This window comes from Taudactylus pleione, unplaced genomic scaffold (genome assembly GCF_031769625.1).
Source record: "Taudactylus pleione unplaced genomic scaffold, aTauple2 ptg000318l, whole genome shotgun sequence".
NCBI lineage: Eukaryota > Metazoa > Chordata > Amphibia > Anura > Myobatrachidae > Taudactylus > Taudactylus pleione.
The window spans coordinates 949,529-965,185 of NW_028284719.1; the positions used below are offsets into that span (position 1 = coordinate 949,529).

Consider the following 15,657-nt stretch of genomic DNA (forward strand, 5'->3'; position numbering starts at 1 on the left):
TATAGCTTAATAATACATAGCCTACATGACCAATTTTAAATGGTGGCTTTATTTGTGCTTTAAATGTTAAGTCATGTTTTGATTTGTTTTTCATTAGTGCAGTTGATGTAATTACAACCTAAGTGGCAATGGGAGTAAAATTTCCCAGAGGCCATGCTCCTCAGGCTATATATCTTGAGTCTCCAGCATTCTTCATTAGGTAGGTGCAGGGTGTGTACATGCTTACATTGGTTTTGTAGACGTAGACTATACTTGTATGTGTGCCGCAATAGTACATAGCAATCTTTAGTAAGATTATATACTATAGACAAGTAAACTAATCTATCCCAGTGCAACAAAATAGATGTATTGCTATTTGTCTCTATGCCATTAAGAATCGTGCCCAGGCTTTATAAGGTTAGTGTGTACACATATTCTTTTATTATATAATGTGTTCTTATGAATATTTTTGGTTTACTGCTCATTTGGAGACACAATATTATTGCTGCTAATATAACTGGTGCTATGTGTAATAACAGTACACTAGCAAGGAAATCAAAGAACAAAGAACAAAGGCTTTGATACCGATTTGCCTACATTTTAGGAGTAATCTTGACTATTCACTTTTAATCTGATGGGGGGTTTTTTTGATCAAACTGTTACAAAGTTGGCATAAGTATATGACAAGTCATCCGATTATATAGAAAGGGTCACACCGATTGGTAATCTTATTGCTTTTGGTGGAAAATATTCATCCAATCCAAATCATCCTGAAGTTGAATGAAATGTGTGTTTTATACTGTAATTCTGTGATTAATGCCTAATAACACTATAATAGTCCTGCATAGCACATATACAACACATGTACAATCTGACTGATCAAAAATGACAGACAGGAAAAAAAGTTGCAGTTGCGCTATACGATCATTACTGCTCACATTTAAATGTATTTTGTAATTAAATATAATTTCAGAGGTTATATATATATATAATCCAAAAGAAGGGGTACTCACCATGTTCACCATTCCAAAAAATCAATTTAATAGCCAATAATTAGGACACTTTCAAATATCCACATCCAGACAATCATATCACAGTAGTATCTTGGTACAGGCATTTATGGCAATAATAACTTTCACATAGCCATACTTATCAATTCCACCAAAGTTTTTTTTTTTTTTGGAATGGTGAACATGGTGAGTGCCCCGTTCCTTTGGATTTTATGAAGTTTATACAGTATTGGATAGCTGTGTGATTTAGGAGGCACCCCTACAATATAACTACACTGAACGTGAGGGGGAGAGGGGGAGAGAGAGGGGGAGAGAGAGAGAGAGAGAGAGAGAGGGAGAGGGAGAGGGAGAGAGAGAGGGAGGGAGAGAGAGAGGGAGAGGGAGAGGGAGTGGGAGAGGGAGAGAGATATACAGTGGGTCTTAAGAATATAGCATTCCAGCACTGCTGAGGCCTTAAAAGACAAATCTTAATTTATTTTCTATGACTGTCAATCACTGCTGTTTGGCAAACATACGGTCAGCTTTGGTGATAAAATTATAAGGCATGTACAATTGGATGTCTATATACTCAGCATTGCTCATTTAGGCAGCAGCCACGGTTGGTAATGCATGCGCCTTATGTACAGGGTTATGAGGAAGAGAAACAAGATATCAAATTAACTGTCCCATGTCCATTTGGTCTTAGTGACTTAGAGTGTTTGAAAAATGACAGTTAGGAGCTGGTTGGCTGGTACTTTATCTTTATCCAAGGCTTAATAAATAGACACCTTAATGCTTACTTGTGCTTTTTGACATTTTAATAATAGTCCCTTCAATGTATTATCATATTGCGATTATCTTTTTGATACAACATTTGGAGCACACTCCTTTTTATGGTACCATTTTCTTTTATAAAAAAAATTATTTTTGTGACAAATTGAAATGACAATTTAATATTTACTTTTTGGGGGGATTGAGGTAATTTTTAAAAACTGGAAAATATTGTAATAAAAATAATATTATCTATTATTTAACCAAATAACTAACAATTTTAATTTGGTACTTTTGTTTCTTTTAGGTGTTAGTCATAATTGAAACATCCAACCTATTGCTGTTTGACTTAAGGCAATAAATATATAACTTTTATACAGTCAGGTCCATAAATATTGGGACATTGACAGAATTTTCAGATTTTGGCCTCTATTCACCACCACAATGGCTTTGAAATGAAACAAACAAGATGTGCTTTAACTGCAGACTTTCAGATTTAATTTGAGGGTAATTACATCCAAATCAGGTGAACGGTGTAGGAATTACAACGGTTTCTATATGTGCCTCCCACTTTTTAAGGGACCAAAAGTAATGGGACAAACTAAACAATCCTAAATCTAACTTTCACTTTTTAATACTTTGTTGCAAATCCTTTGCAGGCAATTACAGCCTGAAGTCTGGAACGCATAGACATCACCAGACGCTGGGTTTCATCCCTGGTGATGCTCTGCCAGGCCTCTACTGCAAATGTCTTCAGTTCCTGCTTGTTCTTAGGGCATTTTTCCTTCAGTTTTGTCTTCATCAAGTGAAATGCATGCTCAATCGGATTCAGGTCAGGGGATTGACTTGGCCATTGCATAACATTCCACTTTCTAGCCTTAAAAAACTCTTTGATTGCTTTTGCAGTATGCTTCGGGCCATTGTCCATCTGCACTGTGAAGCGCCGTCTAATGAGTTCTGAAGCATTTGACTGAATATGAGCATATAATATTGCCCGAAACACTTCAGAATTCATTCTGCTGCTTTTGTCAGCAGTCACATCATCAATAAATACAAGGGAACCAGTTCCATTGACAGCCATACATGCCCACACCATGACACTACCACCACCATGCTTCACTGATGAGGTGGTATTTTTAGGATCATGAGCAGTTCCTTTCCTTCTCTTCTCTTCCTATCACTCTGGTACAAGTTGATCTTTGTCTCATCTCTCCATAGGATGTTGTTCCAGAACTGTAATGGCTTTTTTAGATGTTGTTTGGCAAACTCTAATCTGGTCTTCTTGTTTTTGTGGCTCACCAATTGTTTACATCTTGTGGTGAACCTTCTATATTCACTCTTGTGAAGTCTTCTCTTGATTCTTGACTTTGACACATATACATCTACCTCCTGGAGAGTGTTCTTTATTTGGCCAACTGTTGTGAAGGGGTTTTTCTTCACCAGGGAAAAAATTATTTTGTCATCCACCACAGTTGTTTTCCGTGGTCTTCCGGGTATTTTGGTGTTGCTGAGCTCTCCGGTGCATTCTTTCTTTTTAAGAATGTTCCAAACAGTTGATTTGGCCACACCTAATGTTTTTGCTATCTCTCTGATGGGTTTGTTTTGATTTTTCAGCCTAATGATGGCTTGCTTCACTGATAGTGACAGCTCTTTGGATCTCATATTGAGAATTGACAGCAACTGATTCCAAATGCAAATGTCACACCTAGAATCAACTCCAGACCTTTTACCTGCTTAACTGATAATGAAATAATGAGGGAATAGCCCACACCTGTCCATGAAATAGCTTTTGAGTTTATAGTCCCATTACTTTTGGCCCCTTAAAAAGTGGGAGGCACATATTGAAACTGTTGTAATTCCTACACCGTTCACCTGATTTGGATGTAATTACCCTCAAATTAAATCTGAAAGTCTGCAGTTAAAGCACATCTTGTTTGTTTCATTTCAAAACCATTGTGGTGGTGAATAGAGGCCAAAATCTGACAATTCTGTCAATGTCCCAATATTTATGGACCTGACTGTACATCTCTTGGTAGAGATGACCCTTGTTGAGGTTGCTACAGAGTGGGATGGAGTGATTATGTTATGGTGTGTCTCTCCCTCTTCCCCTACTATGACCAGGAGTAATCTCAATGCCCTTGAATACCTCTAATTGAATCTCTTCCTTGATCTCTCTTATCTCACCTAATTTCACTTTCTCCTACCCCGACCAGGCTGTCCCGTTTATGACCGATGCCTCAGTCTACTCTAGATTTTACTACTCCAGCTGTGATTATCAGCCTACAACACCTCCCTTCCTCAACCTTGGCACTCCAATTTGAAAGTTCTGCTGAGCACCTCTGGAAGACTGCTTCTATTCCAAATGAATTATCAACACCTACAACTCTTCCCATTCACTTGCTAAGAAGTATTACTATAAATCTCTCTCCCCTCTAATCCTTCAGCACCTTTTTGCCCACTTCAACTCCCCCACCCCTCGCCAGCTACTGTCTTTCTTCTCTGCACTTAACTTTACATCACAGTTTGCCACCAAATTCTGCAATGAAATTTCCCTCATGCAGACTCCAATCCACCCACCACCACCCCTTCACACCACTCAAGGACTGATAACCTTGTTCTCCCTACATCCATGAAGTCCATGCCCATCACTTCTCCTCATCCCTCACTACAAGTCCCTTCAACACTATCCCCTCTTATCTCCTCTGGTCCCATTGTCCCAATACCTGCTTCCACATGGCATACCTGGTAAAATTATCCCTCTCATTCAATATCTTCCTTTGCTCTGCCTCCCTCTACCAATTTCTCCACTGACTCCTTGTCATACTCAGAACCAAATTTAATCTCTCTCTTATTTACAAAACCTCCAACCACTTTTCTCTTCCGTAATCTCCAGTTTCATTCTCATACACATTCCCTCCCACCAAATTTGTTCTTCCAATGACTGCCATCATGTCTCCTCCCTAGTCCCCTTCTTCCATGCCTGGCTCCTGGACTTTTCTCATACTCCTTCCCATGCTCTATCAGACACTATCCCAGCTTCTTAGCCATCAAACATGCCCTCAAAGCTCATCTCTTTACACAAACCCATAACCCTTCATCCCAATGCTCCAGCCCCTGCAATTCTCCAATGTTTTCTTCTCCCTTTGTGTCAATCAACAGACCTTCTAGAATGTAAGCTCTTTTATGCAGAACCCTATCTGCTTCTCGGGTCTCTATATAATTATGAAATCTGCATATTATATTTGTCATTACAGTATATACATTTGTATTTTTTATGTATGTGTACAGTTGTGAATTTGCCTATGACTGTCCTGTTTGATCTCCAATGTACTACTGTATGTAATTTTTCTGTTCCATTCATTTTTCTGTTCCATTTTTCTGTTCCATGTTCCGTTCTACTATGGAATAAAATAAGCTTAATTTAGTAGATTTATTTAGTAGGAAGTTGGTACAGGTTGAATGCTGAATGAACGTGTGGTTTCAAAAATAATCATGTTATTAACAGTGATTATTAGGCCCATTTATTAATGATCGCAATTTGCAATCCAATCAGGGCATGCAGTACCGCCCATAATCGCATTGCAAAATGCGATCATAGCGGCCGGATGTAATAACCGGCACATGCAGGGTGACGGGCTCCAAAAGGAGATCCCTCCACTGGCTGACATACGGTAAGTGTCTATAGACTACAGCAGCTAACGCTATCTTCAGATGACGTTAGCTGCTGGGGCCAATATCGGGAATGCTTCGCATATTTGGCAGCATCGCATCCCCCATAGAAACCTATGGGGGAGGCAGCTGCCAGCGGCAATGGAGGGATCACAGTAGGTATCGGGGATACCTGCAGTGGTCCCACCTTCATACATCTGGGAGATACTAAGGGGTAAATTTACTAAAGTGAGAGTTTTTAGAAGTGAGTTTAAAAAGTGATGTTGCCCATAGCAACCAATCAGATTCTACTTAACATTTAACTAGCACCTTCTGGAAGATAATAAGCTAGAATCTGCTTGGTTGCTATGGGCAACATCACTTTTTAAACTCACTTCTAAAAACTCTCACTTTAGTAAATTTACCCCTTAGTATTTGAGGTAAACCCCCGAAAACGTGTGTTTTCGGGGATTTTTACCTCAAATACTGAATGATAAATGGGCCCCTATGTCAGAAAAGTAACCGGAAATGGAGAGAAAGATTCGGTGGTTCTATCCATGTAATTTTCATTACATTACCTGTCTATGATGGATTTACTTTTATTGTCTTTTTTTTTCTTTTGTTTTCAGATGCTATTTATTGAAATACAAAAACATGAAAACCACACAACACTTACGAACTTCTTATTGCTCAACTTTTCAGATGACTGGGGTTTCATCACTTTTTTGTTGTTTGTTATTTATTGTAGCATCTTGTTTGGTAATTCCTGCATTTTTGCTATCATTAGGATCGAAACAAATCTGCACACTCCTATGTTTTTTTTTCTGAGCAGCCTGTCCTTGTTGGACCTCTGTTACTCATCTGTCACCCTTCCCATCATGTTGTTCAACTGCATAACAGGCAACAGAAAAATTTCTTTCAGCAAATGTATTGCACAGTTGTATTTGTTTGTATCGCTAGGGGGAGCTGAGTGTATTCTCTTGGCTGTCATGGCATATGACCGTTTCATTGCCATATGTAATCCGCTACATTATCCAGTGGTCATGAACTACAAAGTTTGTGTCATTCTTGCTGCGGTGTCATGGTTGAGTGGATTCCTAAACTCCATTCTTCATACAGCCATGACAGCAAACCTCACATTCTGTCAGTTGGAACAGAGTATCAATAATTTCTACTGTGACGTGCCCCCACTAATACAAGTAGCTTGTAACTCAACCATAACCAGCAAAATATTGTTGTATGTTGTCAGTATATTTCTGGGTATTACACCATTCCTTTATATTGTCATATCTTATGTCCACATCATCTCCATGATTTTGAAGATCAAGTCTTCTGAAGGTCGGTGGAAAGCATTTTCAACCTGTTCCTCCCACCTCATCGTTGTGACCATTTTCTATGGGACAGCTAACTTTAACTATGTTGGACCTTCAGGTTACTCTTTGGAAGTTGAGCGCTTGGCTTCTCTCTTGTATAGCATTATGACTCCTCTTGCAAATCCTATTATCTACTGCCTGAGGAACAAAGAAGTAAAAGGGGCTTTGAAAAAAAAATTCAGACGTTATATTTTATGACTTGTAGATTTAATTGCATTTTACTTTATAATATTATGCTGAAAATTGTTTTCTATAATTATTCTCACATTAATTAATTTCATCTATTAAAATTTTCAAATACATAATTTAATTCAGCTTTTTTTTTTTTTTCATATTTTGGAAAGGTGGATTAATGCCAAAGCAACAAATGCAAAGTATTTCTCATTGGTGCTTATATAGTATAAAAAAAATAATAATTTGCTATTAGTCCACTTTCTCAAAATTTCAATAAATAAAACACCTTTTTTTTGCCAATTATGATTGCATTTTATTCAACATGTTAAATGGTGCAAAGATATTAACGGCATTTCCTTACAATAAAAAGCATCTGAAAAAAAAGTATAATTTTTGTGAGAACTGCTTAAACAAAATTGTGATTTTGATGCTGGAATGTGACAAGTTTGAATATCAAAAAATGGTCTCAGTAGAAGCCCCTCCACAGTGTGTATTTGTGTGGGACATATAAAAAAAGAAAAGGAGGTTTGTGGGATAGATTAGTATTTTTATTCACCCTAATCTAAATGTGTTAAAAATATAAATACATTAATTAAATGTAGTCTTACATTTACTTATTTGCTGTCAATAATAAGCCAGTTAGTCCTTGCGTGTCCCAAAAGCATACCAGCAAAAATCTTGGTTGATTAACTGTCCACGTCATAGGCAAATGCAGGAGGGGTTTACGTCTGCTTGGAAACCCTCCTCCCCAGCCCACATCATGACCACAATATAAATATAATAGATTGTTAATAGTGCTGCATGTTCTTATCAGTATGACAAATGAAATAATCAGCACCACCTGTGGATCTTTTAACATGTATCTTCCAGTAATAAATAACCTGTGTACCAACTAGATGATCTGGAAAACATGCACTGGTAGAGATGCACTGCTATCTCTAAGAGCCCAATATGCACATACAGTCAGGTGCCTAAATATTGGGACAATGACAGAATTTCATATTTTGGCCTCTATTCACCAACACAATGGCTTTCAAATGAAACAAACAAGATGTGCTTTAACTGCAGACTTTCAGATTTAATTTGAGGGTAATTACATCCAAATCAGGTGAACGGTGTAGGAATTACAATGGTTTCTATATGTGCCTCCCACTTTTTAAGGGGCCAAAAGTAATGGGACAAACTAAACAATCCTAAATCTAACTTTCACTTTTTAATACTTTGTTGCAAATCCTTTGCAGGCAATTACAGCCTGAAGTCTGTAACGCATAGACATCACCAGACGCTGGGTTTCATCCCTGGTAATGCTCTGCCAGGCCTCTACTGCAAATGTCTTCAGTTCCTGCTTGTTCTTAGGGCATTTTCCCTTCAGTTTTGTCTTCATCAAGTGAAATGCATGCTCAATCGGATTCAGGTCAGGGGATTGACTTGGCCATTGCATAACATTCCACTTTTTAGTCTTAAAAAATTCTTTGGTTGCTTTTGCAGTATGCTTCGGGTCATTGTCCATCTGAACTGTAAAGCGCCGTCCAATGAGTTCTGAAGCATTTGACTGAATATGAGCATATAATATTGCCCGAAACACTTCAGAATTCATTCTGCTGCTTTTGTCAGCAGTCACATCATCAATAAATACAAGGGAACCAGTTGCATTGACAGCCATACATGCCCACGCCATGACACTACTACCACCATGCTTCACTGATTAGGTGGTATGTTTTGGATCATGAGCGGTTCCTTCTCTTTCTCCATACTCTTCTCTTCCCATCACTCTGGTACAAGTTGATCTTTGTCTCATCTCTCCATAGGATGTTGTTCCAGAGCTGTAATGGCTTTTTTAGATGTTGTTTGGCAAACTCTAATCTGGTCTTCCTGTTTTGTGGCTCACCAATGGTTTACATCTTGTGGTGAACCCTCTATATTCACTCTTGTGAAGTTTTCTCTTGATTGTTGACTTTTTATACACCTACCTCCTGGAGAGTGTTGTTGATTTGGCCAACTGTTGTGAAGGGGTTTTTCTTCACCAGGGAAATAATTCTTCTGTCATCCACCACAGTTGTTTTCCGTGGTCTTCCGAGTCTTTTGGTGTTGCTGAGTTCTCCGGTGTGTTCTTTCTTTTTAAGAATGTTCCAAACAGTTGATTTGGCCACACCTAATGTTTTTCCTATCTCTGATGGGTTTGTTTTGATTTTTCAGCCTAATGATGGCTTGCTTCACTGATAGTGACAGCTCTTTGGATCTCATATTGAGAGTCGACGTCAACTGATTCCAAATGCAAATGTCACACCTAGAATCAACTCCAGACCTTTTACCTGCTTAATTGATAATGAAATAACGAAGGAATAGCCCAACACCTGTCCATGAAATAGCTTTTGAGTTGATAGTCCCATTACTTTTGGCTCCTTAAGAAGTGGGAGGCACATCCTACACTGTTCACCTGATTTGGATGTAATTACCCTCAAATTAAATCTGAAAGTCTGCAGTTAAAGCACATCTTGTTTGTTTCATTTCAAAGCCATTGTGGTGGTGAATAGAGGCCAAAATATGAAAATTCTGTCAATGTCCCAATATTTATGCACCTGACTGTATATGTCCAGGGTAGTGCTAGGTTCTTCTGCTGCTCCTCCAGGCTCCCGGACTTGCTCCAATGCTGGAATGGTGCCCACATCTAAAATAAATACATTCAGCTCAGGCAGGATGGCCTACTGACGCATCTAATGGCTTACTGTGATCACTGGTCCTGTATATGCTGGAATTATTACACACAATACACTTTGTATGATGCTTATTAAAGCTGGTTAAGTACTAATTCTGACCTCTTCATTGACAGGCCACACTCACTCTAAAATTAAGCATTTGTAAACCCCCCCTCTTGAAATCCTGCATTTGCCACTGCATGTAGGAAGCCTGATTTCATCCAAGCCTTATTTTCAGTCTGTTGCTCTCTACGCATGCACCAATTTTAGCCACGTATTTCAAACTGGAGCAGACTTCATCAGAGGAAAGCACACAGATGTCCATACTGCCATTTTATGGTTGCACAGGCCAATCAGAAGTTAAATAAAGTACACCACAATGCAAGGAGCAGAGTAAAATAATAATGATAATATTAATGGGAGAATTTCTTTTGAATAATTTCTCTATAAATGAAGTATAAAATATCAAACATTTCTGTAAAAAACTCAGTATCAGAATATCTTAATAAACATACAAGTCATTTTAATAGTATACGCTTATTGTATATCTAGTAGAGAGACACAAATGTAATGGATACTGACGGATTATATAGATGTTGAAAGAAAGAAAATGATGAACAAGAAGAATTATTATATGTTTGTGGTAGCTTAATGCTAGACTGTGGGTACCTAATATTAATTCTCTAAAATTAATGCTTATGATTGCAAACATTCTGTCTTAGTTATTGGTCATGATTCTGACAGAGGGTTTAATAGAATAAATAGCCCTCTTTCATTTCTCAGACATGTATATAAAATATATTCAAAACACATTGGAGCCTAATACTAAGAGGATGGGGAAAAGTAGTATATATAAGCTAGATTAAAAATTAGCTTACAAACTGCTTAAGTGAAAAGAGAAGAAGTTTAAAAACAGATATATAAATGCTGATACAGTTCACCACTCAAGCTTATATAGTTACCACTGCTCTGGTGCCCTCCTCACATAAAATGCAGGCCAAAAAAGAGAATTCGGTGACATGCAAAGACCTATGCAAAACTTTCCTGTATTATGTTTCCATAAGCCAATGTTTCAGGACTGAATGTCATTTTATCAAGACAACATAAAAAAACTTGCAAGTCCTGAAATTTATTTCAGTGCCGCAGAATCCTCTTTTATGATATTGAATATATATATAAATATATATATAAATAAAAAGAATTTGCACACAATTTCAAGCATTATAGTCAAAATTGAGGTGCCAGGTCCAGGTCAATAATTTAGAAAAATATCCAATATGGAATATAGACCAGCACTCTCGAATGCAGAAATCTCATTTAATATCCATGATGTAGCAGGGGAAACAAGCCATCCATATGTTTAGGTATATAAAAATACATCAGTACTTATCCTAGCCAACATAATACAGGCTCCATGATGTCACCATGCCAATAACGTGCAGGAACAGTCCTGACAGCTGTTTCGTGAGTACTTCTTCAGGAGCCCACAACCACAATGACAAACCCAGTGAGGCTAAATACCACCTTAACAACCATCAACTACATTCACCTGTATGTAACACCTGAAGCGCACCATTACTTGTCTCCCAAGCACACCCGGAAGTCCCGGTGCGCGGTCGCATACCAACGACGTCACGCTACGCCGCCAATATCTGCAGTGGGCAGAACAGAAGTGGTGGTCCCAGCCACGCGGAGGAACAAAGAGTTCCGTTCGGCCGGAAAGACGGCCATGGTGATAGAAACCACGTGACACGGCCACCTTGGTTGCCTAGGCAATGTGTCCACATGGAAGTGCAGAAGCGCTGCCCTGCAATCAAATGAAGTACAACAATATACATAATAATATAACATTTGACACCAAGACAATAATCATGAATACATATACAATAAATGTGTCCAACGGAGAAAATAACTCTAAGCTACACATATGTAATAATAGGTGATAATGTACTATTTGAGAATCAGAGTCCCGATCAAAATTTCTAATTGCTATGATCCATAGCCCATATTAGTGAGCTCGGCTGTGAACCCACATGTTACAAATGTAACACATGCTGTGGGCGATATGTTAACCCTAATTAAACAAGAAACAATGTAAAGATGAAACCTCCTCAATTGTATGTAATAAAAATAGAAATACAGGTCACCTAGACCAAAAATCAAAATGAGTCATAATGAATTATGTCTTTGTTCAACACAGAAGTAATATCTGCAAGCTAGTCTGCAGGATAGAACAGCTCAATTATTAACCCAAAAAAGATGAGAAAGAGAATTCCTCATTGAGGCCATGAAGACTCATGGTACCAAGAAGATGAATCCATTTACACTCCTTCTGTAATAAAAGTTTGTCTGTCTCCTCCCCTCCTTAATGGTGGCACATGGTCTATTGGCATAAAGACAAAATCTTTAATCATATGGCCACTTGTGACAAAATGCTTAGCCACTGGTGGCTTAAAAGATTCAAGGTCCACATTCGCTTTTTTAATGGATGATCTGTGCATAGATATTCTTTTGTTTATCATTCTGATAGTCTTGCCAACATAAAATTTGTTGCAAGGGCACAAGATAATGTAAATTATAAACTTGGTTTCAGAGTTCATCCTATGATGCAAATGGAATACAGTTCCTTTCGTAGGGTGCCTAAACATTGGACCCGTCTTCATATACTGGTAATTTGTACACCCGGTACATTTAAAGGCTCCCTTAGTTGATTTCAGCCAACTTGTTGAAGTAGTAGAAGTACTCACACTAATATCGACAACATTATCTGATCCTTTATATTAGGGCTTCTTTTATAACAAAAAAGTGGTGTGTTTTGACAATATTCATGTAGAATCGGGTCAGTTTGCATTATATGCCAGTGTTTATAAATGACTTGTTTAATGCCCCTGGATGCAATTGAATAGGTACTAGAAAAAAAATCATTAATTTTCATTCACGTCATGTTGTTTTGGCATAAATAAATCACTTCTATTCACATTTTTGCATCTTTGTATTGAATTGTTCACTTCTTTGTGGTCATATCCTCTATCAAGGAATTTTTGTCCCATAGACTCTAATGCTTCAGACAATTTGTTATAGTCTCATGTGATCCTGGCCACTCAAATTAATTGTGAGAAGGGGAGGCCACTCTTCAGTGGCTGAGGATGAAAACTAGTTGCCAACAGAAGAGTGTTTTTATCCGTGGGTTTTGTATAGAGCTCAGTAGAAAAATGATCGTTGTCTATTCTAATGCGCACATCAAGATAGTCAACCACTTCTGGACTATACACATAAGAAAAACAAATAGAACCTGGCAATATGTTCAAATTATCCACAAATTCTTTGAGCATCATCTCTCCCCCAGTCCGTAACATAAAAATATTGTCAATAAATCGAACATAAAATCCATTAAATGGAGAATATCTAGAATTACCCATGATGTGTTTATTTTCAAAATAAAACATATAAAGGTTCGCATACGCCGGGGCTATATTTGACCCCATAGCAGTCCCCTTTAACTGAATATAAAAAGCATTATTGAAAAGAAAATAATTTTTGTGAAGAATCACCTCCATTAGCAATAGAAGAAACTCCAAAGGTGGACCTTCGTACAATGGACTGGAAGAGAGAATTTCTCTTACAGCCTGCATTCCCTCTGTGTGTCCTATGTTTGTATATAAACTGGTGACATCCATCGTCACCAGTAGACAATCTTTTAAAGGAATAGTGACCTGCATTAATTTGTTCAAGAAGTCTGTTGTATCGTGAATATAGTAAGGTATTTTACATACTACCGGTTGCAAATAGAAATCTGTACATGGTGATAAGCTTTGTCCCAAAGATCCCCTAGAAGAAATTATGGGCCTCCCTGGTGGGCTGGTCAATGATTTATGTATCTTAGGAAGTGTGTAAATTAAAGGTACTTTTGGACAGTCTTGTATAAGAAATTTGGCAGTGTGTTCATCAATCCAACGATTACCTAATCCTAATTGGATAACAGAGTAAATTTCTTTTTTAAAATTATCTGTAGGGTCAAATGTCAGTTGTTTGTAACATGAACTATCTGACAATTGTGACATGACCTCATTTATATAATCATCACGATTAAGGACTACAACTCCCCCACCTTTATCGGCGGGGCGTATGATAATTGAAGGATTATTACGAAGACCAAAAATAGCCTCTCTCCCCTCTTTAGTTGTAGTATAAAACCTAATTTTAGATTTCTGTACTAAGGGTAATGCATCATCCTTAACCTGTCGGATGAATGTTTCAATAGAGGCATTATTACTTGGTGGGTCAAAAGTGCTAGTCTTTCTAAATGGTAATTTGGACACAAGGGATGTCTCCTTTTGCTTTTTAGCAAACAAATCTTTAGGTTTTAACTGACGATGGAAACAATAAAGTTCTTTCTCAAAATCAAAGCTTTTTTGTGCATAAGTCTGCACAAATGTTAAACCCTTAGTTAAAACTGACTTTTCACTCTCTGTCAATATATAAGATAAATTAATAACTGTTATTTCCTTGTTTTTTTTAATTTTTCTTTGGTTTTGTTCCGCTTCCTCCCCCCTCGCCTACACGGTTTCTTATATCTTTGGTCCCTTTTGTCACACTGCGTGTCAGTGTCTTGTCACCTAAAAAAGAACTTTTGCTCCCAGCAGAATGGTCTGAGTCGCTATAAGATGTATGCGACTCAAATTCATTGAATTGAACACCTGGTCTTCTCAGAAAATTAGTCCCTGTCCTCCAAGGAAGTCTATTAGACTGACCAACCAACCAGGGATAGACCCTCAATTCTCTATAATCATCTTTCACCTTGTGATATCTAGACTTCTTAAACAACAACAATTCAGTTCTAAAGTTGTTAACTGTTTCATCTAATTTTGCTAACCAATCCAAACTTGTATCTTTTATACACACATCAATGCATGTACTTTCTGAGGTCTTTTTTAATGTTATCTATATCTGTATTGATCTGTTGGACAACTAAGACCATCAGGTCGAAGCTGCACTGGTTCAGAATTAGACACCATTGCCTGCAAAACTCTTTGTTAATTTTACCCAAAGTGGGCTGGTTTCTAATTCTAAAACCTCTTGGGATAAGTCCTTCTCTATGATATTGAGATATAGTAAGCCTGTGCAATTCCAATTTGACCAATTTTTTGCGTAATTTCACCAGATCCTCAAAAACCTCAGATGGGCTATCTGTGCCAAAGTTCAGTTGAGAAGAATCAGCAAATAATATTTTTGATACATCCTTTTCTAAAAATCTCTTAGTGCCCATAAAGTCCCCAGCATCAGGTTCCATAGTGAATGTAGTCCTTTAATCAAAAAAAATCAGTCTAAAATTGGCATAAAAATATGCAATCAAAATCACTCAAATTTCAACTTTAACAATCTCTGGTGCTAGACTCAAAACAAACCAAAAAGGTATATGTAATAGGAAAAAAGAATCTGCACACAATTTCAAGCATTATAGTCAAAATTGAGTTGCCAGGTCTAGGTCAATAATATAGAAAAATATTCAATATGGAATATAGACCAGCACACTCCAATGCAAAAATGTCATTTAATATCCACGATGTAGCAGGGGAAACAAGCCATCCATATGTTTAGATATATAAAAAACATCAGTACTTATCATAGCCAACAAAATACAGGCTCCATGATGTCACCATGCCAAATAACGTGCAGGAACAGTCCCAACAGTTGTTTCATGAGTACTTCTTCATTAGATCACAACCACAATGACAAACCCAGTGAGGCTAAATACCCCCTTAACAACCATGAACTACATTCACCTGTGTGTAACACCTGAAGCGCACCACCACTCATCTCCCAAGCACACCCGGAAGTCCATTCAATGATTTTGAGTCACATACATCTTATAGTGACTCAGACCATTCTGCTGGGAGCAAAAGTTCTATTTTAGGTGACAAGACACTGACTCGCAGTGTGACAAAAGGGACCAAAGAAAAATTACAAAGAACAAAACCAAAGAAAAATTACAAAGAAACAAGGAAATAACAGTTACTAATTTATCTT

The 15,657-nt window shown here is 37.6% G+C and overlaps 1 protein-coding gene across 1 annotated transcript; it reads left to right on the forward strand.

Moving 5' to 3' along the window:
- The first annotated feature begins 338 nt into the window (after window positions 1-338).
- Window positions 339-6,958, forward strand: LOC148509601 (olfactory receptor 5V1-like). Its single transcript, XM_088442920.1, has 2 exons — window positions 339-396; window positions 6,017-6,958. The coding sequence occupies exons 1-2, from the start codon at window positions 364-366 to the stop codon at window positions 6,956-6,958; spliced, it is 975 nt and encodes a 324-aa protein (XP_088299046.1). The 5' UTR covers window positions 339-363.
- The last annotated feature ends 8,699 nt before the right edge of the window (window positions 6,959-15,657 follow it).

Excerpts from the sequence above, each read along its gene's own strand:
- LOC148509601 (XM_088442920.1), top strand. The coding sequence starts at position 364 with ATGCCATTAAGAATCGTGCCCAGGCTTTATAAG. Across the intron at positions 397-6,016 it reads TCGTGCCCAGGCTTTATAAG|ATGCTATTTATTGAAATACA; the intron begins GTTAGTGTGTAC and ends TTTTGTTTTCAG.